Source organism: Meriones unguiculatus, chromosome 9 (assembly GCF_030254825.1).
Source record: "Meriones unguiculatus strain TT.TT164.6M chromosome 9, Bangor_MerUng_6.1, whole genome shotgun sequence".
Lineage (NCBI taxonomy): Eukaryota > Metazoa > Chordata > Mammalia > Rodentia > Muridae > Meriones > Meriones unguiculatus.
In genome coordinates this window covers 24,018,085-24,043,606 of record NC_083357.1, presented here as the reverse complement: position 1 = coordinate 24,043,606, position 25,522 = coordinate 24,018,085, and the positions used below count along the sequence as shown (strand labels likewise).

The 25,522-nt window shown below is 40.0% G+C and overlaps 1 protein-coding gene across 2 annotated transcripts in view; it reads left to right on the top strand.

Moving 5' to 3' along the window:
- Positions 1-25,522, top strand: part of Cfap20dc (CFAP20 domain containing) — a 245,936-nt gene that overhangs the window by 72,559 nt on the left and 147,855 nt on the right. For both annotated transcript variants that reach the window (XM_060390940.1, XM_060390941.1), the window contains exon 5: positions 12,902-13,016. In XM_060390940.1, the coding sequence (XP_060246923.1) occupies positions 12,902-13,016 (115 nt within the window). The remainder of the gene's footprint in view (positions 1-12,901; positions 13,017-25,522) is intronic.

Here is a 25,522-nt window from a genome sequence, read left to right as displayed (position 1 = left end):
CACTATTTGTTCAAGGACTTGCTAGCAACAAATCCTCACAATTTCTGTTTATGTTAGAATAACTTAAATTTCTTTTTCATTTCTAAATGATGGGTTTGCTAAACTCAGGACCCTGGGCTGATAGACCTTTTTGTTTAAATATCTCCCTAATGCCTCTGGTGTCTCCGGTTTCTAGTGAGAAATTATTTGTTAATCATAATGAGGATCCTTTCTGCACAGTGAACCATTTCCCTCTTGCTGCTGGTGGTGTTCTCACTGTCTTTGGCTCTCCATGGTGTGATTATGAGCCTTCTAGGTGTTTCTTTTTAGTTCATTATATGTGGAGTTTTCAGACTCCTTACATGTATAGTTGTTAACGTTTGCAATCACACGGTCGATCTTTTGGCTGTTACTTCTTCACATAGTGATTCTTCCCTGTGTCTCTTTTCTCTGCCCCCTTTCTCACTGGGATTTGATGGTTTCATATCCTGCTGGTTTCTGAGGCTATGCTTATTTTATTAGTGATGTTGAAGTTAGGTGGGCCTTACTGGTAGAAAGAAGAATAAAATCTGTGCCCACCTCAGTATAGACAGATGAACTGTGATGAAGCCCACCATATACTCATGATAAAGACTCCAAACATTAGGATGAGGAAAGGATCTAGGAAAGACTTTGTATATCATACTTAATGGTAAAAGACTTTCCTCTGTGGCTAGTCTTGCCTGTCAACTTGACATCCTCAGACGAAGCATTTCCTCCATCAGAACGCCCTGTGGTATGTCTGTGGGACAATTTCTTTATTGCAACGATGAGAGCCCAGCTCTCTGTGGACTGACTCTACCATCAAGACTGGTGGACCTGGGTTGTCTAAAGCCACAGAAGATGACAGTGCAGCCACTCCTGATGTGATCTGATAGACTAAGATCAGAAGGAAGGAGAAGAGGACCTCCCCTATCAGTGGACTTGGGGAGGGGCATTCGTGAAAAAGGGGGAGAGAGGGTGGGATCGGAAGGGGAGGAGAGAGGGGCTTATGGGGGATACAAAATGAATAAAGTATAATAAAGAAAACGAAAAGAAAAGAAAAGAAAAGAAAAGAAAAGAAAAGAAAAGAAAAGAAAAGAAAAGAAAAGAAAAGAAAAGAAAAGAAAAGAAAAGAAAAAGGCAGCTGAACAACAGCCTGGGAGCAAGCCCGTGAGCAGCATCCCTCCATGGCTTGTTCTTCAAGCTCCTGCCTTAAGGTCTTGCCTTAGCTTCCCTTGATGATGGAAACAAAGAAAAAAAGGAACAAGGGCTACATTGTGTTCCAATAAAGCATACAAAGGAGAATTGTTTTTCTTTTCTAAAAAAGATGAACAGTGCTCAGGGAGTTAAACTTCAATAGAAGCTTTCCGGAGAAACCTAAAAAATAGAATCCTCATAGTAACTGTACAGAATTAGAACGGTTGGATAAAATGGAACCATTTTGTACTGGTTTAAATTCAATCCATAGCCACATTACTACAGACCTAAACATGATGCCATGTATTTGAAGAGGCTATTTTGCAGTCTCACTATTTCCTTATACTTAGGCCTAAAATGTGTATTCAAAGTTGATAATTTTTAAATCATAGTAAGGAAAAAAAAATCAGTCATCAAAACCACTTTGACTTCAAGAACAAATGATTCTGATAAATGAATTCAGTCTTCCAAAGTGTGACATCAGTTCTGCAAGTTCATTCTAACCTGAAGTGAACATTCCCAAATGGCTGAAAATGAATGTACATAGAGAAGAAAAGTGCAAAGATAACTGAATAGATAGGTTGATCTTACCCTCTTGGAAGGTTGCTACCATTTACTCAAGTTCTTATTGAGCTTGCCAGTGTGAAAAAATTGTCAATCAAAGATGATGATATAAAAATGAACTGAAGATTGAATTGAAAAGTAATTCTCTTTTCAAGTGGTTTGCAAATCTAGATGTTAAGTTTGGAATGAATGTCGTTAATGACCATAGCCAGGAGAGCTATGTACCTGCAGATCACTGGAATATTATTACACATTAGGTCGATTTTTTTCTGTCGACTGCTCATTTTTTTCTCAACATGGTCTCATCATGTTTTTTTTTTCTTACTGCTGACCCTTCGCTATGAGTGCTTGCTTGTAGCTATAGCAGTGTTTTAATTTAAGCATATTTTTAATGCATCTTTAGGTACAAGAGGGGTAATGCCACTATTTCTTCTTTCTCTTTTTTGTTAGGTCACAGGAAGGTTTAAGTGGTGAAAATCAAGCCTGTATTACAAGTGAAGAGCTGCTTTACAAGCAGCCTTCCTTACAGCAACTAAATTGCCCCCAAAAAAGCACACATTCGCATAATGAAGCTTTGAAGTAGTCACACATAGGCATTTATATTCTTCCTCTCATGAATGACTAATTTTAATTTTTTTTAAAGTAGCAACTCAGCTTGCTTTCAGAACCATTTAAGCTTAGCACATGATTTTGTTTTCCTTCGAAGCCAACGACTCTTGATTATGAGATGAGATAGGTTTGCATATTAATTTTTACAGAGAGGAGATAAGCTTCTGTCCCATTGAGAGGCCTAGTCCATTCCTGGGCACATGATCTTTTGGAGATTCTCCCCAGTGTCAGAGCCACAGTGGCTAGGTCTAAAAGATATGCTTTGTGTGAAGTGAGCCTTAACCTCTGTGAGGGTGGTGCTCATGCCGGGTGCCCATTGCATACTTCACACTGAGCCTCACAGCCCACTGAACCACCTCTCTTAATCCTTGTACTGGGTACTTGGAGATATCTGCTGTGGCAGAGAACAACTCTTTCTCTGCGTTTTCATGCAGTGCTTTGGAGTATCCTACCTGCAACGCTCTTTGCCACAGATGTGTGTGTGACTGCTGCATGTTCTTCCTTACATTCTGGCCAGTGCCATCTCCTATGAGAGGTCTTGCCTGACAAGTCAAAATATTGTTTTCAACTCCCATCACTCTCTGTCACCATCCTTGTTTTCTCATAGCACTTGTTAGGTGGGGATGCACTCTACAATTTTTATTTGTTTGTTTCTTACTCTTTTTTTTTCTGGTAGAACAGATGCTTTATAAAGATGGAGATACTGTGATGTTCAGTGCTCAGTGCTATCTCATTATCTGCTCCATGCCTGGCACTGACAAAATGCTCAGGACATAGATGAATAAACACTGTTTTGCTAGGGTTTTTAAGGAAGAAGCTCATCAGGTAAATTCAATTAAATTAATTAAAACTCCTGTGCCATCTTTATAGCAAGCATGCTAACCAAGTGTAGCACTGAGGGACAGAAGGAGGCACACTGAAGACAAGCCTATGGTGACATCTGCATTATTTTTTTAACTATAAATACTCCACAGCAGGATAAAAGATGCCATGACTTAAAATCCAAACCGTTCATACTTTCCATTGTGAAGGATGGATCACTGATACAGAACTTTGTAGACGTGAATGATCCACTTAAACTTGGTTATTAGAAAATTTAAAAGCCCCAATTCACAGAGCTTAATAAATTATCCACAGACAAGCAACTCGGTGAAGGTTAGGCCTTGGGAAGTTTTCTTGTGTCAGGCCACTCCAAGTATTTTCACATATTCTCTAATGCAGTCCTGAGAGCTGTCTTAAAGATTCTGACCACTGTCTACATTCTACACATGAGGAAATTAAAGCATGGGGATTAAATTATTTTCAACTATTGTTCAAAAAATACAAAGTAAAGCCAGGATTTGAACCCAGAAAATCTTGCTTCAAAATGATTAAAAAGAACATGTCGTGTTTCTGTATGTATATTGTGTATATGTAAATGGGTGAATGGGTGTGCATATCCATTTGTGTGTGCATGTGTGTAGAGGCCAGAGATTGATGGTGCAGGCCTTCCTCAGTCATTTCTCATCTTGTCTTTTGAGATCGGATCCCACCAAACCCATTGCTGACCAGTTGTCCAGACTGGCTGGCCAGTAAGCCCCAGGGATCTGCTGATCTCTGTCCTCCTCCACCTCCACATCCAACCACTCCTACTGTGGATCCAGGCTCATGCCCTTACATTCACCCAGCAAGCACACTAGTGACTAAGCCATCTTCCTGTGCCACAGTGGGACATATTTGTGCCGCAGTTAGTTGGTAGCAGCCAGCGTGAACTTACAGCTGAAAACTGACTTCTATAACACCTCAAACCAGTAGTGACGACTGAATTGTCTTTCCCCCAAATTAAAGAAGTCTGCCCCTCTTACGCTTGAACACTGGGAACTCGGCAAATCGCTGAGCCCTTCAGGACAGATGTCTCTGAAGGGACATCATGATGTGGAAGTTCAAGTGAGTTCTTTCTCTACATTCTAGAGTACTGCAATTTAAACTGAATAAAAACATGACTGTCATGGTAAAACTGAGATGCATGGGACTACATGGTACTCACTTATGAAAATACAAGATTTCCATACTTTTATAGCCTATAAGATGCAATATAGCCACTGATGTACATCAAAGGGGAAAATGAAAAACTAGTAATAGAAGTAAAAAAAAAGCACTGTATTAAGTCAAAGAGAGATGTGATTGTTTCTAATCTGGACATCTGGGATGTCATCTTGAAGGACATGGCATTTCAAAACAAATGCTGATGGATGATTATAATCTCAGCGGCAAAACAGAAGGGGATTTCTCGGAGAAGTACAGATGTAAAACTATGAGAATAATAACATGAATATGTTTAATATGCAATAAGCATGCTGCTGTTGCAATTATTGCAGTCCCTCCAATGCCCTGTCATGCCGCATTGTCTGGACACTCCTCTGCTAACTAAGCGGTGACAGCGGTGGTAGACGGTTTGACGCAGGCTTGCTCAGGCTGAGTATAGTTGGATGCTAAGGCTCCCAGATGTGTCCCTTCAGGTTTGGGGGCTGGAAATCTGGCTGCGTTTTCCTTCTTCCACTTCTTCAAGTAATACATTCTGTGGGCATTGGGAATGTGTCTCCACAGGCTATGATGGAACAACCTTGGCATTAATAATGCTTCCTTGCCTGTCTCCAGAGGCCCTGATAGAATATCAGCATTGACAGTGCTTCCTTACACTGATCTTTCCTCCTTGGCTCTTGGCTCCCGACTCCCTAGGCCCCACATAATGGGATCGCTTCTCAAGATACTTACCAGCACTTCCTTGTTGCATATTCACCTTTGGGGGTGGACTTGTGAGAAAGGGTGCATAACACAGCCAGGTTAATGAGAATAGCCCAAAAGATTGGACTGTCAAAGACCCACGAGAGTGAGAGATACCAGCCAATATTAATGTTTACTTATAAATTGAAGGCTGTAAGTCTTGAGACAGAAATCTAGTCACGGCTACAACTGTCCAGTCCTTTCTAAATGTACTCCACTCAGATTTAGCATATGGGCATTGTAAGAAGTTCCCACAGGATCATCTCTTGCCGAAGAGAGATATTTGGGTGGTTGCCTTCAAAGGGAGTAAGATAGTTTTCTTTTATTCTTTCTTTCTTTATTTTTTTAATTTTTAATTTTTTATATTAATTACAGTTTATTCACTTTGTATCCCAGCTGTAGCCTCCTTCTTCATTCCCTCCCAATTTTGCCCTCCCTCCCTGATTGACCCTCTCCAAGTCCACTGATAGGTGAGGTCCTCTGACCCTAGCCTATCAGGTCTCATCAAGACTGTCTTTCATAGTCTTCCTCTGTGGCCTGGTAAGGCTGCTTCCCCCTCAGAGGGAGGCGATAAAAAAGCCAGCCACTGAGTTCATATCAGAGACAGTCCCTGTTTCCCTTGCTAAGGAACCAAATTGAAGACTGAACTGCCCTGGGCTACATCTGTGCAGGGATTCTAGGTTATCTCCATGCATGGTCCTTGGTTGGAGTATCAGTCTCAGAAAAGAGCCCTGAGCCCAGATTTTTTGGTTCTGTTGCTCTCCTTGTGGAGCTCCTGTCCTCTCCAGGTCTTTCTATCTCTCCCTTCTTTCATAAGATTCCCTGCATTCTGCACAAAGTTTGGCTTTGAGTCTCAGCATCTGCTTTAATATCCTGCTGGGTAGAGTCTTTCAGAGGCCCTCTGTGAAAAGCTCCTGTCCTGTTCCCTGTTTTATCCTTCTTCAGATGTCTGTCCCATTTGCCTTTCTGAGTGAGGATTGATCATCTTACCCAGGGTCCTTCTTCTTGCTTAGCTTATTTAGGTGTACAGATTTTAGTTTGTTTATCCTATATTGTACGTCTAATATCCTTTTATAAGAGAGTATATACCATGTGTGTCTTTCTGCTTCTGGGATACCTCACTCAGGATGATCTTTTCTAGTTCCTACCATTTGCCTGAAAATTTCATGATTTCATTGTTTTTAATTGCTGAGTAGTATTCCGTTATGTAAATGTACCACAATTTCTGTATCCGTTCCTCCATTGAGGGACATCTGGGTTGTTTTCAGCTTCTGGCTATTACAAATAAAGCTGCTACAAACGTGGCTGAGCAAATGTCCTTGTTGTATACTTGAGCATATTTTGGATATATGCCTAGGAGTGGTATAGCTGGGTCTTGAGGAAGCACTATTCCTAGTTGTATGAAAAAGCGCCAGATTGATTTCCAGAGTGGTTATACAAGTTTACATTGCCACCTGCAAAGAGGGTTCCCCTTTCTCTACATCTTCTTTAGCATGTGTTGTCACTTGAGTTTTTGATCTTAGCTATTCTGATAGTTATAAGGTGAAATTTCAGGGTCGTTTTGATTTACATTTCCCTGGTGACTAAGGACATTGAGCATTTCTTTAAGTGTTTCTCTGCCATTCAGTATTCCTCTACAGAAATTTCTCGGTTTAGCTCTGTACCCCATTTTTTAATTGGACTACTTGATTTGTTGCTTTTTAACTTCTTGAGTTCTTCATATATTCTGGATATTAGCCCTCTGTCAGATATAGAGTTAGTGAAGATCCTTTCCCAGTCTGTAGGCTGCAGTTTGGTTCTCATGACAGTGTCCTTTGCTTTACAGAAGCTTTTCAGTTTCATGAGGTCCCATTTATTGATTGTTGATCTTAGAGCCTGTGCTGTTGGTGTTGTGTTCAGGAAGTTGTCTCCTGTGCCAATGAGTTCCAGGTTCTTCCCTACTTTTTCTTCTAAAAGATTTAGTATGTCTGGTTTATGTTGAGTTCTTTGATCCCCTTGGACTTTAGTTTTGTGCAGGGTGATAAATATGGATCCGTTTGCATTTTTCTACATGTAGACATCCAGTTAGACCAGCATCATTTGTTGAAGATGCTGTCTTTTTTCCATTGTACAGTTTGGCTTCTTTGTAAAAAATCAAGTATCCGTAGATGTGTGATTTTATTTCTGGGTCTTCTATTACTTTCCGTTGATCCATTATTCAGTTTCTATGCCAGTACCATGCAGTGTTTATTACTATTGCTCTGTAGTACAGCTTGATATCAGGGATGGAGATACCTCCAGAGGATCTGTTGATGTACAGGATTGTTTTAGCAATTCTGGGGGGGGAGGGTTGTTTGTTTGTTTTCCCAAATGAAGTTGATAGTTTTTCTTTCAAGGTCTGTAAAGAATTGTGTTGTACTTTAATAGGAATTGCATTGAATCTATATATCGCTTTTGGCAGGATGGCCATTTTCACTATGTTAATCCTACCAATCCATGAGCATGGGGGATCTTTCCATCTTCTGATATCTTATTCGATTTCTTTCTTCAGAGACTTGAAGTTTCTTTTCAAACAAGTCTTTCACTTGCTTTGTTAGAGTTACACCAAGGTACTTTATGTTATTAGTGGCTATTTTGAAGGGTGTTATTAACCTAATTTCTTTCTTAGTTCTTTTGTCTTTCGTATACAGGAGGGCTACTGATTTTTTTTTAGTTAATTTTGTATCCAGCCACTTTGCTGAAGGTGTTTATCAGCTGGAGGAGTTCTCTGGTTGATTTTTTGGGAGAGAAACCACATGATCCTCTCCTTAGATGCCAAAAAGTCATTAGACAAAATCCAACTCCCATTCATGTTTAAAGTCTTGGAGAGATCAGAGATACAAGGCACATACCTAAACATAGTAAAGACAATATACAGCAAGCCTATAGCTAACATCAAACTAAACGAAGAGAAACTTAAATCCACTGAAATCAGGGACAAGGCAAGGCTGCCCACTCTTCCATATCCCTTCAACATGTTACTTGAAGTAAGGTAGTTTTCATTGGACCTTGAGATTTTGTAAGTGTGATTTCTTCAAAGAGTAAGTCCAACTCCTAAACTCTTCTCTGGCTTCCCCTCTCAAAATGTAATCTTCCTGCTATATGCACTCCTGATAGTGTGACATAATCTACCATCTTCCATGGGGCCCTGAATACAGCTGAGTTGGAACCGACACCATACCTTTGAGCCCCAATAATTATTATAAGCTCATAAACCTCATTTAAAATAAAGTTACATAAACCTTGTTTTAAAATAAGCTTACCCAGCTTCAGTTATTTCATTATAACAATAGAAAATAAAATAGAGCAATATAGTCAATTGATTTTCAACAAAGGACCGTGAAATTTCCATGAGGAAAGAAAGTTGAAGGAATGGTAGTTGGATAAAAGAAAGTAAGAGAGAAAGAAAGAAAGAACAAAAAGAAAGAAAGAGAAAGAAGTAACTGCCCTAATCGAATACAACATGCAGAAACTAATTTGAGATGGTTCATAGAGTAAATGAAAAATAATAAACCTTGAAAGGTCTCAAAGGAACAGAAAAGTGTGCTTACAAGTTTATACTAGAGAAAGTTTTTTTTTTAATTTTGTTTTGGTTTTTTGATGTGGAAAATAAAAGTGCATAATGACAAGCAGGATTTCCTGAAAGTTAGAAGTTGTGCTGATCAAGAGCAGGTACAGAAACAAATGCAAAGGGCAGGTGTGTCTTCATGCGTAATACTCCATACTGTTCTCTAAGTAGAATATGGCTTTCAAGTCAAAATTATACTTTTAGAGACATAATAAGAAGGTAAGATGAAGAGGCTGGGGTGTGTGGGGTGTGGCAGAGTGATAGAGTGCCACACACACAAGTTAGCATACACAAGATCCTGAGTTAATCTCCAGCAGGTGTGCAAATATCCCAGCACCGTGTCTGTGTGTGTGTGTGTGTGTGTGTGTGTGTGATTGTATATTTATTTGAGAACTTTCATAATTATATAAAAGCAGAGTGGGGCTAGGGTGTTATCTCGTTTGGCAAGTGCGTGTTGGGTAAATTCGAAGAGCTGAGTCTGGCCTCCAGTACCTACATGAAAAGCCAGGTACGATGCACTTGGAATAGAGGTGCTGGTGAAGCAGACACAGCTCGATCACTGAGGCTTGAGAGTCAGGCAGCATGTTGTGATCGGCGAGTCCTGCAGTCCAGTGAGAAATCCTACCTCATAAACCAAGGTGGACAGCTGAGGAGCAACACCCACTTTTGACCTCTGGTCTCTGCACATGTGCACACAAACACAAATGTACATGCACACAGTTGTGTAATTGTTCAATATCATTGGTCATGGGGGAATTCAAATAAAAATCACAATAACTATTTCCCATTGAAGTTGTTTGAAATTTTAAGTTCTAGTGACCGCAAAAAACTATGTGAAAATGTAGAAACACTGCACTAACTCTGAAGAGATGCTTCTGTAGGCATTTCTGTCACCTTAGTGATTCAACAATCCCATTGCTAGTTAGTTACCAAGAAGATGAAAGTACGTGGTCACCAGAAGGCATGCTGGCACCTCCACAAAAGCTTGTGTTATTAAAAATCATAGTTGGAATCAGCTCAAATACTCATCTGTAGGAAAATATAAAAATTTCCCGAACAGAAGTCAGCAATTTAAAAGACCTTTGATATTGGTCAGTGAGGATGAATCTTTAAATCTTCATATTAAGTGAAAGAATCAAGCACAATAGAATCTGATGCACAGTGCATCCCGTAAAAACTGCACAGCAGGTAGAACTTACCTAAGATGGTAGAAATGAGAAGTATAACTCCCCACAGGCTGAAGAGTGTCCAGCGGGGACCAAGAGGGAACTTCCTAAAGTAATAGCTATATTTTTTATTGGGATGGTAATTAAATTAATTTATACAGTTACCAGAGTACACTGAAATTTATGTTTCAGTGGCATAAATGATACCCTCATAAGGAAATAAGACAGACCAGAGAAATGGCTCAGTGGTTAAGAGTACTTGCTGCTCGTGCAGGAAACCAAAGTTTCCCAGCACCCATGCCAGGCAGTGAGTTCACAGTGGTCTGTAACTACAGCCCCAGAGGTTTCAGTGCTCTATTCTGGCCTGGGTGTACGCTGCACTCATGTGCACACACTCAACACACAAAGACACTCCATACATATTAGCTAAAATAATGACAATAAAAATTAAACAAGACATCATAGCTTTTATAACTTTTTATAGTAAAGGCTAACGTGTAGGCACTATGATAGCTCCCTGCTTTGAATGATAAGCCTCTAAACTTCTTACTGTAGCATAATGGTCTTGTGTGATTGGCCCTCACAAAAACCTTCTACCTCCTGTCTTTCCTTTACCTCTCAGGTCCAAACCATGCTATTGCTACAGTCTGAAGTAGGCAATTTCTTTATATCTAATTTCGAGTCTTGCTTTCTTCACTATGTATTTGAACACTTCACTTCTTATTTTTCTTTATACTTTTTCACTTTCCTTTTCTATCAACAAAGAAATTCCAGGGGACTGGGACCTTTGTTGTTCTTTGTGCTTTATGTCACTGGTGGGTTTCCCAGCACATCATCTGGCTCAGCAGTATTGGATGTGTCAGTAAATATATGAATATTAGTGTCATGTCCCAAATGCCAGTGCAGTGTTGGGCCTGAACACTGCTGTTTGGACTGCAACCCTTAATGCTGTGGACAGCGTCAGTATTTCTTCCCTGCAAGCAAAGCAGACATCGAACCTGGTCGCCGAGGAGGTTTTGGTTAACAGTGTGCCTCTTTTGCTTCTGCTTTGCAGTCTTTGTAGTCCCCATCGTCTCCCCAAGCACAGCTGACGAGAGACAGCTCTTAGTCGTATCCCTGATCTAATCACATTCGCTCCTCAGATCTGCTCGTTTCCTGTTGCAGACAGAATAGCTCACACAGGCAACTTGAGGAAGGATATTTACTTTGCTTTGTACTTTCTAAAGAATCGTGGCATGGTAGAATGCCTTCTACCATGGCAGGAAGGCAAGCTGGGGCAGCCCAGTTCCCATGATGGTGGACCAGGACGTAGAGACTGCCAGAGTTCTGCTGGACTCCACCTTTGCCTGTGGTTCCCTCAGCCTGAGCTCCAGTCCACCTTCATAGGCAGCCCTTCCCTCACCGTTGAGCGGCTCCGTAAATGTCCACACTCACACCTGTAGCATGCCTCAGAATACTAGACGATTTCTGGTTATCACTGAGGCTGCTCTTCATAGTCTTGTATACCATTAGCAAGGAATTTATGCTTGCCCCCCACATGGTGCTTTCATTTTTAAAATGCACATGTTTTAAAACACATATTATATTACTACAAGATGTAACATTCACAAAAACAACATCTAAAAGGATGAGATGGCACATCAGGTTGGTCATGTACAGCTGAAGTGAAAGAGACCACGCTAGTTAATTGAACCCTTAGCTCAGATGCCAGCTTGAAAACCTTCCGGGGGTGGAAGGAAGTCTGGAATGTACTTTAAAATCATCTCATGTTAGTTTTAGTGCTAGGTATTTTTGACAATATATAGAGACTATTTTATAGGTAATAATGAGGTTAGTAAAGCAGAGAATGGGAGGAGGCATCATAGAAGAACTACAGGATGGGCTATGTTGGGATTTTTTTGTTGGTTGGTTGGTTGGGTTTTAGATTTTTCTGCTCTGTTTTGTTTTGCTTGAGACAGAGTCTCATGTAGCTCTGGTTGGGTTGGACTCTCCGTGTAGATCATGTCAGCATCAGACACACAGACATCCATCTGCTTTTGCCTCTCAAGTGTTGGGATTAAAGGTGTGCACCACCATGCATGGCAAAAAGCACTATCCTGATTTTTTTAAAAATAATTACACTATAAATATTAATAATAATTATTTAAATGAAGTATCTCCTTGAGGAATTAATCATTAGCAAAGAGAGAGCAAGTAATACCTCCATAAAGAAGTTTCTAAGGTTGAGGAAGCCATTTATTTTCATATAGGAAGAAAGGTTTTAAGAAAGCATCAATTTGACAGTACAGCAAACCAAGACGGTTTGTGAATTTTCAGCCTGGCGTGTTACCTTCGAGACATAAAAGAAGCAGAACATAAAAATGAGCCTCTATCAGTTTGAAGCAAACCTAATCTTTGTGATCCTGGCTGTGGTCTAAATCTATTACAGATGTTCAGATTTGGTGTCCTTGGTATCACTGTGGGGTGACCTGAATAGTGAGCAATAAACTTGTGTATTAAAATTCTAGTTGGAAGATATGTGCTTAGGAAGTGAAGCCGACAGTTGGTGCTTCATGCCTGTCTCTGCACAGACTAAGCGCCTATGTAAAATGACAGGTGCACTTTTAGGGAAAGAAACCCATAATGTTTTCCTATTTAGTAGGTGACAGTATGTCCCAAGATAACACAAGCTTAAGGGGCTGGAACAAGCATGGTTATTAAAGGCTGGCGGTTTCCCAGTTCATACAAATTGAATTTTTTTTCATAGGCTGGAGGTCTGAGGAAACCTAGTGCAGAGTGCTGAAATAAATTAGCATATTAAGTGAATTTATACATTCAGGCCTATGAGCACTTTGAATTTAAGGAAGAAATTTTATTATTTCTTGAAAGAAAATGACAATTCTTCAATTCTGTGTTCAAGCTCTGTGTTGGAAAGAGCCTATTTGATAAATTATATTGCTTTGATGATTACCCAAAGAAATGTATTTTAAATTCATGGGAATCTTTCTTCTTTCCTGTCTCCCATTTTTTTTTTCAGAATTACTGATTTAGGAAACATCAAAAGAAGATTGTATTTATCAACAGTCCATAAGGAACTGTCCTCAACCCCTCTTCATGCAAAAATTCCACTCTTCATGATCAAGCGTAAAATTGTAAGTATCACATGGATGTTGCTTAAAGAGGATTAAATTTAATTCCCAAGATATTCATTATGGGCCTTCTCTGTGCATAAGGCCTTTTGTTAGGTATCATGATGCTATTAAAAGAGAATAAAACGCATATCTTTCCTCTGCCCTTTGCCATATACTAAGTAAAAGAATATTATTTCAATACAGTGTCACCAAAGCACACTAGAAAGAAAGATGCCACCAACTGTGTAAAAGGGACAGATATTATCTGTTGGCCAACTGCAGGCTTCATGCAGGGGCCAGCATTCTTGTGGAACTGGAGGGCATGTAAACAGGGAGACATGGGGACCCAGGACTCCAGGCAAAGGGATGGCGTGGGCAGAAGCTGGGGGCCTGGAAGTGGTAGTATGTCTCCCAGGAACACAGACGAGCCATCACTGTTGCCAGATTTCAAACAGCTAAAGCAGCATAGTGCCACAGCACAACAAACAGCCTGGCACAGCTGGGAGACTTGACATGCTGTGTGACTTCAGAAGGGTCGGCTTGGATGACTAGTGTTTCTCAAATTTTAGTCAGTCTGAGTTTCATTTTAATGGTTCTGTTCCCAGCACGGTGTTCATGTAGCTCCTGTTCTAGAATGTGCTTAATTCTTTGCTTTAAATTGACCCTTTGTTTGGCTTGGATTTATTTTAAAGGGAAGCTTTCTGTAACTTTTAGTAATGGGAAAGTTTATACAATCCTCCAAAATAAAATATAAATAAGGCTGGGGAGATGGCTCCGTGGATAAAGCACACACTGCTGAAACAGGAGCACTGGACTTCAAATCCCCAGAACCCAGGTAAGGGCCAAGCAGCCGCTTGGAATCCCGACACTCAGAAGGCAGAAGCTGGGGCAGGAGGTCCCTGGAGCCAGCTGACTAGCAAGACCACTCAGAATTAGTAAGCTCTGGTCAGCAGGTGACCCTGCCTTGATAAACAAAGTGAAGTGCAATCAAGAGAGACAACGAATGTCAGACTCCACACACATGCATGTACACCTGCGTGAACCACTGTGATGGAGAACTTACTAAAGCTGTGGAAGGCTGTAGATGCAGGTAAGTGATACAGAGCTTGCGTGGTATGCATGAGATTCTGAGTTACTTCCCTACCACCACAAAACACATACAAAGAAAGGCTTTTGAACTAGAAAAGGAAAACAGTTCCGTGGGTTGGGGAAATTGCTCTGGTAGTGAGGTCTGCAGCCATTTGAACAGATACAAAGTGAAAATGATGTGGCCATTTGATGTAACTTGAGCGAGGATGCATGAGGACTGGGTGGTAGCAACAGAAGATTGGATATGAAGCAGCCTGAGATTCTTGTGTCTAAATGAACTTAGACACATGTACACAGAGTACACCAAGATTTGTGGTGCCCTCTGCAAAAGTAAAAGGAACTAGGGTTGAGACATTAACCATGATTTTAAATATTTGTGTTTATATATAATTTAAACATATATATATAATGCAAATACTTTGTACAGCTTAGAGGGAGGTCATCCCTGGACATGTATACATATGAGCAAAGTGAAATGGATTCAATATGATGTTTGTGTATTCATATGTAATTCCCATAATTCATATAATTCATATTTAATTGTGTATATATTAATAATTACTATGTGTATATATACATATACATAACAGTGAGAATCAAAGAAGCGATCGTCATGAATTTGGGAGAGGGATACCGGGATATAGTAGCTGGGGGAAGACGTAGGGTTTAGTGATGTAGATTCAGTGTTCATGTATGAAATTTTCAAAATTTAATAAGATAATAATTATTATATTGCTAGTATGCAAATTCTCATGTTCATTTCCCTCGTCTGTAAAATGCAAGTAATATGAAGCATATAAAGGATATACACAATGGGGAGGAGGTCCCCCCCATCAGTGGACTTGGAAAGGGGCATGGTAGAGATGAGGGAGGGAGGGAGGGTGGGATCGGGAGGGAATGAGGGAGCGGGATATGGCTGGGATACAGAGTTAATAAAATGTAACTGATAAGAAAAAAATAAAATTAAAAAAAAATAAAGGATATACACCACAAAGTGCTGGGATTTACATGTTTTAATAGTAAAGCTTTTAGAAGAGCACCTGGAGTACAGTAAGCCCTGGGTAAAGTTCATAGCTGCCATCTGCACTTTAAATGCTACTTCCTATAAAACCTGAGGGATTGGCCCTCTGTGGAAACTGCTCATCATTGTCCATGGGTTTCTCGACCCTCATAACTCTCATACTGTACCCTTCACTCACCTGTTTACCTGCTTGTCTTCTCCATGACTATTAGCCCTAGTTCCTGTCAGTACATGGTACACAGTAAGTGCTCAAATGTTGGCAAATGCTTGCTGAATAAATTGGCAAGTCCTAACGTGCCTCTTGGTAAAATAATGGGTGTTTTGTAGCCAAGTCATATAAGCTTTGTAATGTGCTTGCTGCTTTGACAAGTGTCCAGAAATGCTAAGAACTTGCTCTCATTTCTCAAGTTTTCCTTCCAGTTCAACAGTGGTGAAGCAGAAGGTTGATACACTGTACTCCCAGTGAGTCTCTATTGAACTAAAGCTGAGTTGTGTTTTAAGTTTCCATCTCCAGTAGCAGAGAAGCAGAGTACACCCATCTATCCAGGATACCATCCTTGAAGCCTCCACCCACTCTTGATATGATACCTGCCTTGTTTTCTGCTTCCCCACCCCAGGTCATTAGTTTTTTTTTCCCTGTCCATTATCATTTGTTAACTATCTTGATGGTTGCCTCAACAAAGCATTCTAAAAGCAATTCAGCTATCAAAAGCCTGAAGATCTCACACAAGTTCTGGACTCTGCTCTCTAGAGTTACCTCAGATTTCCTAATCTGAGCCCACTGCATTTGTAAGTGAGTTGAGCACTGTCCTGTGAATGTGGGTCCTCTCCAGTGGTACAGGCGCGCACACACTCTAAGGCTTCCGCCTCGCTCACCTATGTGCCTGGGACTTCTGGGAGCTAAGTACAGTCCTGATTCAGAATAGAATCGCTGAATTGTGCACTCTTCTTACGTTCTGTAGCTAAATCCTTTAGATACCAACAGGCAGTAAAATTAAATTCTCATAACCATACTGATCTGAGTATTTATATATAGGCCACTTTCTGTTTCAATTATCTTTAAATGTTAACCTTCCAAATTTATTTTCCATAGTATTCTTAATTATGAAGATTCACTTTAACCTTTAAGTTACAGCAATTTATATTTTTTACTTGAGTTCCCAATGGCAAGAACAATCTTAAAAATTAATAACCGTCACATTAAAAGCTGGAAATATCTACTTAGTCAGGACCCACTGGAACCTACTTCATTTCTTCCTACTGCAACTTCAGTCAGTTGGTGATGGTGTCAGATGCACATCAAGACCTTGCTACCAACAGAACATATGCTATGATGTATAATAAATTTAATTCTGTTTGAATGGGAAGTTCATGCCTGCGCTGTTGTTCAGGTTGAACCATTCACTGGAGATAGAACAAAGCAATGAGAGAAGTTGCCATGCCAAATCCTTTAGCAATCTTCATTACTCAGACACCTAGTGTTTCTCATTTAGATGGGTAAAATCATTCCTTAGGACTTGCACCTTCTTGAACTAAATTCTAGTGGCATCTGTAATAGATTTTAGTGCAGGCTCAAAGACCATTTTACTTCATTTTTCTCAAACATCATGTTTCCCATTAAGTCAGTATTTGGAAAGTTGGGTTTTTTTTAACATTTAATTTCTTTGGTGTCACTGAATGAAAAGACACAGGCATACTCAGATACAAAGTTATCTAAGCTACATCAACTAGTCTTTTAAAATCTGTATAAATAGTTTCCACTATAATATTTAAGACACTTATTTAAGGGTTTGTAACTCTTTCATCGTGCCCACATGTATGTCGGCCTTTAAATGACCATTTTTCTCTCTTTCTTCCTGTCAGGCTAATACTGGCACTGCATCTATTTCAGGAGAGCTTCTCCGCTGCTGACCTCAGATGTGTAGGGAAGCACCACTAGTCCAAAGGCAGCTTAGAAACAGATGGGCCAGCTTTAAGGCAAGCAGCGTGTACGCAGCAGAATGCTCTGGAGAGTGAGGTGTGAGCCTTGGGGCTTTATTACAGGATCCAGATTCTGGCTCTGTTGATTCTTGGCTGCAGACACTTAGGCCAAGTCCATTCGTTTCTTAGCACTTCAGTTTTCTTGTCAGTTAAACAGGGTCAGTGGTGGATCTCGTTCACCACTGACCAAATGAACCAAATGAGTTTTGTCTTAGAGGAGCACAAAGCTCATAGTAAAGTATCACTTAATATTAGGTTAAAAAAATGCTATTTCCTATCAGAATTACACCTGTCTTCTCACAGGAAACTCTGTTGGTATAATGTTCTTGTAGAATGTGTACAATTTACCCTTGTTCATTCACATGCTGATTACTCTACCCTACTATCTGGCTTCAATCTGGACATTGCATTGTGATGCTTAGAGTAAGCAGCACCTATCTCAAGTTTGTGTAAACATGTTGCCATTTGTTCTCTGTATTGCCAAGAAAACAACCAGTCAAGGCTGAGCAATGGAGAGAATAGGGTGGGTTCAGATGGGAGGGGGAAAGAAGCAAATGGGAGGAAAGGCTGGGAGAGAGATCTGAGAGGAGAGGATCTGGAAACACCAGGAGAGATGAACCAGACCTAAGATATGACTAAAAACAAGTATAATGTGGGAAATCTGAATGGGGGAAGCTATGTGGGCTTGGAGGTTTAAGATGGAGCAATTATTGCCCAGCATTGTGCTCTAGGTTATGTAAATTTTTAAAAAGCTACTATTTTGCTGTTTTCTCCAAATATGAACCCTTTAACTTGTGCTATTGTAAATGAATGTCTAAACTGGTTTATTTTTTAATAATCTATTTATTTTTATTTTATGTGCATTGGTGTTTTGCCTGCATATATGTCTGTGTAAGGGTATCATATCCCCTGGAACTGTTACAGACATTTGTGAGCTGCCATGTGGGTGCTAGGGATTGAACCCAGCTCCTCTGGAAGAGCAGTCAGTGCTCTTAACCACCGAACCATCTCTCCAGCCCTGTGAACTTGTTTATTTTAATTAACAAATATTTATTAAATTACTAAATGCATGTAAATCCAAAAAAGAATGACATATGACTTTTCTCAAGGATAATATAACACTGCATAATTTCTTGTAGGAGACCAGTCCAAACAGCAGTGTTATTAAAAGAAAATACCAGTCATGACTAGTCAAAATGTATATAACAAACATGGCTAGTCAGACTGGAAATGGTTGCAAGTAATTTGATTCCCTGTGGGAACAAGATTCGATGGTTTAAAAAAAGTTCAGAAGCTAGGTATTTGTAGCAGTATTTGTAACATTCAATATACAGCTAAAAGACGTCTCTAAAGATACAAAATGAGCAAAAAGCAATAACCACCATATAGAGATGGGGAACCTAAGATGGCAGGTGGCACTCAAGCAAGGACTTACAGAGTAGGAGCTGGAAAGCAGCCAGTCTGCCATATGGTAAAGGCTGAGGTAGGAGAAGCAGAGCCCCTCCCAGAGCATCAGCCGCAGTTGGAGTGTGCTGCCCCCAGTGGCTAGTGTATGCAACTGCAGAGGGTCAGAACTTAAAGAGAAAGGGAGCATCTTGGAAAGTTTGCACCATACTTTTTTAAGTTAAAGAAGAGAGATGGTAAAAAGAGACAATGACCATATACACAGCAGCTACACTAACGAGGAAGAATGGAGACCAGAGCGAGGAGAGGAAATCAGGAACTCAGAAACACAATCAAGGACTGGGGCTCTTCAGTTAGGAGTACTTGTCACATATGCAGGGAACCCTGGGCTCAGTCCCCATAACTGCACATCTAGTGCACATCTAGAGTCCAGCTGTCAGGAGGTGGAGGAAGACCAGAAGTTCAGTTTCATAAGCATGTACAAAGCCAGTTTAAGGTCAGCCTGAACTGTAAAGAAAATAGGGGAGAAAAGAGAAAGGGGGGAAATATGAGAACCAACTCTGGATATGTCCATTGAGCAATCTAATCAGTCAGATCTTTGGTACACATACCGTATACATGCCAGGAAAATACTCTATTCTCTGTGCTCATACTGGCACAGCAAAAGGCCATTTTGAGAAGACCTGTGCTGGGAACTAGAGGGGGGAATACAAAGTAAATAAAGTGTAATTAAAAATAAAATAAATATTCTAAAAGGAGAAAAAAGACCTGTACTATGGATGGATAGGAGCCTCTGGAAGCAAAGTTCCTTCCCCATACAGCTTGTGAATGCAGAGCAGGTTGCATCAGCTATAATCTGATGTCTGGACTGTAGAATACCTAAATACAGAAGGAGGTGGGGAACATGAATAGAGGGACACAAAGACCATGCAGCGTCCCACAGGTGCACAGTGCAGGTCGTAGCTTTATATTGGAGTAGACCACACAGAAATTGGTCCTGTACCTCTGCTCTCACAAGGGACTACACAGAAACAAGCCCAGGGTCTGGACAGGCACAGAGCCCAAACCTGTGCTCACAAAGGTAATAAAAAGTCTCCGAACTATAAAGCAGCCTGGCCCAGAATTCAGATGATACTTCCACACTTTGTTAGAAGAAATACAGCCAATGCTCCTCAAACTGTCCCATAAAACACAAAGGAAAGCTTGCTACCAAACTAGTTTTATAAAACCGGTATTACTATACAAAAATCAGGTAAGGCTACAACAACAAATATGAATGTAGGCCAGTCTCCTGACATAAACTCAATTGCAGAACTTCTCAATAAAACACATGTGAGCTGAATTCCAACTACTTGTGAACAAGAGCCTTCACTGAGACTAGATTCCTTCCAGGGAGGAGAGAATGGTATAAGACATGTGTCTTAGAGTTTCTGCTATTTGGGAAGCAGCTTGGGAAGAAAAGGGTTCATCTCATCTTACAACTTGTAGTCTATTATCCAGAGAGGTCAGAGAGAAACCCAAGGCAGGAACTGAAGGAGAGGCCATGGAGGAGTGTTGCTTGCTGCCTTGCTTCCTTTGGGTTGCTCAGCGTGCTTTCTTACAGCATCCAGTACCACCTGCCATGGGGTGGCGCCTCGCATGGTGAACTGGATCCTCTCACATCAGTCGCCAATCACAGGCCAGCCTGATGAAATTTTCTCAATTGAGGTTCCCTCTCCTAAAATGACTCTAGCTTGTGTCACCTTGACATAAAACTAGCCAGCACAATATATTGATCAATCAGTAGAGGCAGGAAAAACCTTTGACAAAATGCAATATTGCTACAGAATGACAGTCCTAAAGAAAGCTGGACTAAGAGGAACATACCTCAATATAATAAAGGATAAATATGACAAACCTATAACCAACATTATTATAAGTAGAAGACAAACTTCAAAATTTGCCTAAAATTAGAACTGCAACAAGATGATCCTTTCTTTACCTCCTGTTGCATATAGTGCTTGAAGGATTAGAGTGATAAAGGAAAGAGGGATACAAAAAAGAAGTTAAAGTATCTGTTTGCATATAATACTATCTTATTTGACACTAAAGAGGCCACCAGAAAACCTAAGGTTGATAAACCCATTCAGCAAAGTAGCAGAATATAAAAGACATATTAAAATAAGTAGTTTTCTATATACCAGTAGCAAGTGTGACGAGAAAGAAATCAAGAGATTCTATTCACAATCATTTTAAAAATATACTGAGGAATAAGCCTACCCTAAAGTGAGTGCTTCCTCTACAATAAAAATCCTAAAACAGTGAAGAAATCAAAGAAGATGCTAGAATGTGGGTGAAAAAAAAATCCCATGCTCCTGGATCAACAGAATCAAGTCAGTGAAAATGCTTTACACTGAAGGCAGTCTGCTTGATTCAGTAGATTCCTTGTCTGCTCCAGTGACACCATCACAGAAAATAAAACCCATAAAATTCACAAGGAGGCAGAAAAGGTTCAGAATATCCAAAGCAAGCATGAATAAAAAGAACAGTGCTGATGGCGTAACAATGTCTGGCTTCGGGTCGCACTGTTGAGCCATAGCAACAGCAAATGCATGGCACTGGCAGGAAAAAACAAACATGTCTGTCCTCGAAACAGAGTCAGGGGCCCAACCAAACACATAGCCACAGACATCTGATTTTCAAGAAAGACGCTAAAAACACTCAAGAAAATGGCTTCTTCAGCAAACGGTGGTAGAAAAACTGAAAGATGAGTAAGGTACACCCCTGAGTATTTATTTGAAAATGTTTCCATAAATTATTTGATCTTGAGGACTCCGGCCTAATCACTGATTTCAAGTATTAGGAAGTGGTAGAACCGTGGAGTGTATGTTGGGTGGGTTGAAGTGGGTCTCTGAGAGTGTGTCATTGAAGGGTTATTTCTGGCCTCTTCTCTCATCTGCTTTCTGAATGGCATGAGGTAGACAGCTCTCCTCTACCTTGCCCTTCCCCATGGTGGTTCTGCTCTGCAATAGACCCAGCAGTTACAAAACATCTTAAAATATGAACCAAAATAATTTTTGTTTCTCAAGTATTTTTAACATAAAAAAATTACTGACATAATATGACAACTGTAAATGTGTACATGCTTAAATAAGAGAGCTTGAAAGTGCATAAAAAACTAAAAGAAGCAAATGGGGAAAGGCAAATATTTTGTGGCAAAACTGCAAGACTTGTCCCTTTAAAACTGACAGAAAATCAGGAAGATTGTATGTTAGGGAAGCACTGCCAATTAGCCTGGACTGTTTGACATTTGCTGAAAGTTTATTTGATGTCTGAAGAATATACATCATTTTCAAGTGTACATCGAACATTCACCAAGATTTGTAATGTGCATCTCAAAAACATCCTGAAAATGACAGTTGTTCTTTCCATGGTCAGATTTCTTTCCATTGCTACAGATTAAACTGCCACAATTACAAACATTTGAGGCAAATAGTTCTTTCTTGCTGCATTAAAGTTGTACATAGAAATAGAGTAATTAAAGGTCAAGAAAATGTCAAAAAGCATAAGGACTTTTAATAATGGATGATACCACCAAGAATTATGAAAATGTAATTTATGTATATCAAGTTGTTTGTTGAAGCTCACAAAAATTATAACCTTTATAAAAGCAGCTAAACCAGAATGTATGTGAATTTATTTCTATTTTCTCTCTGAGGTGGGTTTGTGAAAGGTTTCCCCAATTTTTTCAGGATCTACTTTCTTGGTTGTAGACCGGGGAATAAAGATACCAGTTCTCACCTTCTGTGGCTCTTGGCTATGGGACAGGTAGATGTGATGGAAGGTGCAACAGCCTGGATCTGGGGCACGATAGCAGAGAACTCAGTGCACATTTGTAATCACAGCTCCATGTTGCATTCAGTCCTTCCTCCTCTCTGTGTGAGCGTGGCCTGTGGGATTGTCCAGATTCTCTGAAGACACAAAGTTCTGCCCTCTAGTCATGTCCACTTTCCACCAGTGTCTGGCAGTCACCTTGGATGCCATCAGCTTCAAGGAGGTCTGTGACGGTGTGCAAAGGTGACGAGACTCTTCTTCAGCAGCATCTCACTAACCAGGCACACTTCCACAACCCTGCCTCCATTCACAGACTTCACAAATCTGAGGGCCACTTCAGTAAGAACCACCCCACCTCATAAGACTCTCCTCTTCATTCTCAAGAGCACGATGCTCACACAGGGCCCGGTGGCCACACTGAGACTGTAGGAGCCTGAGCTCTGCAGCACCTCTACACTCTTATATCTGGGATGGAGCTTCTTAGGCTGTTTCTACTGGGACCCCCTCTGCACCTGAGATATGTTTATGTGCCCTGCATCCAAGTATATAAAATAGGTACCAAATTCACAGTTTAAGGATTAAAATATGGAAGTTTCTTTGTGGCGTGTGTGGGTAGGTGGGGGTTGGTGTGTGAAGACATAAATGCATTTGAATATCTTCACATATTAATGCATAGACACATACCAACCATTATTTACTGAAGATTTTCCAATTAAGCAGGAATCGGGTAGAGTGAATAAAAGCATCATGGCTGCCATGGGTAAGCACTGGTTTCCTGGACTCTGAAGGAGATGGGTTCCGATTCCCTAGTGGAGCTGGTAACAGAGCCCACAGCAGTTTAGATAGCAGGGATAAAGGAAAGGGCCCAGCGGTGAAATGACGAGCATGTTCACCTGTCTTCTTTGTCTGTAAACTTTTTGTTTAAAACCAAACCAGGTTTGCATCTCAAGCCTTTCCAAGAAGTAGAAGACTTAAGAGTCAAGTTAAAATAATAAATAAATAATGGTAGATAATACAAGCAGCAATTCGCTCAACATTTAAAGGGGGAGGGGAGTTGCATGGTAGAAAAGAAAGTTGTCACACATTACTGCTTATCTCCATTTGATACAATATTTACATAAAATCTCAGAATATGAAGTGCTAGGGGAAAAGAGAGAAAACAAAAGGTGATAATCCAGGGAGAATGAAGTTTAGAAAGCAGGATGTGTAAGAGAACTAAAAGTCTTATCAGAAATAGGATCAGGAGATGAGTTAGTATCTAAAACTACCAAAAAGCAAACTACGGAGAAGGTAGTATGATCAGGTAAAACCTTGACAGTACTGGGCTTCTGTTATTTGCATATATGACTATGATTTAAACAATTTTTAGAAACTTTTTCTAAACTAGCCCATTCTAAGCCCCCTCTGTAGTAACTGTGTGTTAAGTATAAGCCACACGTCTGCCTGTCTTTCTAGGACAGACAACTATCTTATGGTGTGTTTATATTCCGAGAGGCAAGGCCAGAGCCCAACAATTAATATGTATGTATTCAGTGCGTGGGGGAAGAGTGAGTAGCATTCCTGGTGGCTTGAACTAGTTAGCTGGAACTGGGCCATGTTAAGTCATTTAGGAAAAGAAACTACATTTATAGAACAATAGTGCTTTCATAAATATACTAATGGATAAAAGAAGCCCAGAACTCCATCCCCTATGATCTGGATTTTACAGGCTGTCAAGTTCCACCAGAGGAGCCTATCCGGTGGATTTGCTCCTCGTATTCTAGCAATTCCCATGTGAGTCTTTACCAGCTTCTCACTTCGTATTTGTACGACTGACACACACTAGACTCTTCTTTCTGTGTCTCAGTTATCTTTATTCTGACTCAATCACAATTTATCCCAGAAGACTTCCTCTGTCAATCAGAACATTCCTACATCAGGATTCACCCAAACTTAACTCCCCAGTGGTTGGCATTTGCATATAATTATGTTCAGAACCTCAGAAACATTTCTTCATGTAGAGAATCTCAGATCCCCTTCCTGAGCCTTCATAACTTGGCATCACAGGCTTTACTTCTTCCCCAGCTGCCCCAAAAAAACTTGATCCTGTGCCATAATCCATCTGATTATCATTATCCAGCTGTGCTCCTGCCCACCTCCTCCCTAGCTGCAGGCTCTGTACCCACCAAGCCACCATAGTATTCTCACAGCCTAGGGATGTAACTTAACTGTTGAGACATCTGCAGCACATAATCTTTTTGGTTTAATCAGTAACCCTGTACAATCTCTTACTGATCTGTTACCGAAACAGCCTTGGGCTCGCCTTCATACTAAAATCAACATCCTTCCTAGAAAAGGTCTTATTTATAAACTGCTTCTAAAAATATTAGAAGACCCTAATATTTAAAAAAATCAAATGGAATTTTAATACTACTTTTGTTTCAATTCTAAAAATTATTTTTCTGCTTTTATCCTACATTCTCAAATATGTCTTTTTCACTAATGGTTATGTTTCTTCTTTCTTTATTCTGTTAGGCAGGCCTTAGAATTCTTTTGATGAAGTACTAAGGTATCTAATTGTTTAATAGGCTGGAATTAGTACCTGCAAGAGTACTTCACAATTGGCACACACCCAGCATAATTACAATTCCTTTAGAAGAATCTATTCTGTACAATAAGGTAATTAGTTGTAAGTAGATAGTACTGGGTACCATTTAACCAAGCTTCTAATTTAATCCCTACATTTCAAAAGTCAAAACTAAAGCATCTGATTGTAATCAAATTAATTCTCTTGAAAAAAACAACAGGCTTCTTCTCTCTAATGCTCAGGGTTTAAGTGATGAAAAGCAACTGCCTTTAATGTCTCACCAGCATGGTACCCACAGACAAGAGAACTGTTTTCTGGGGAGTCCAGCCTTTAGGTAACCAATGTCCAGTTCAGATCATGGTGATTTGTGGAGGAGAATCAAGGCCACTTTTTTTTTGGGGGGGGGGGAGTTTTTTAAAAAATATTAAATATTTAAAAATCTCTATTAGGTAATGCAAATCTGTAAAACTCACTTGGGATAGTAGTATGCAATCAAATTAAAACATTTAAATTACTTATTTATTGGTGATATAGCATAAATAGCTTTAGAAGGTAAAATAGACCATAAAGAAAGAGTATTTCCTTCTGTATGGATTTTAAAATGTCATTAAAAATACTATGTAATTTGAATAAAAATATATTCATAAATATCCA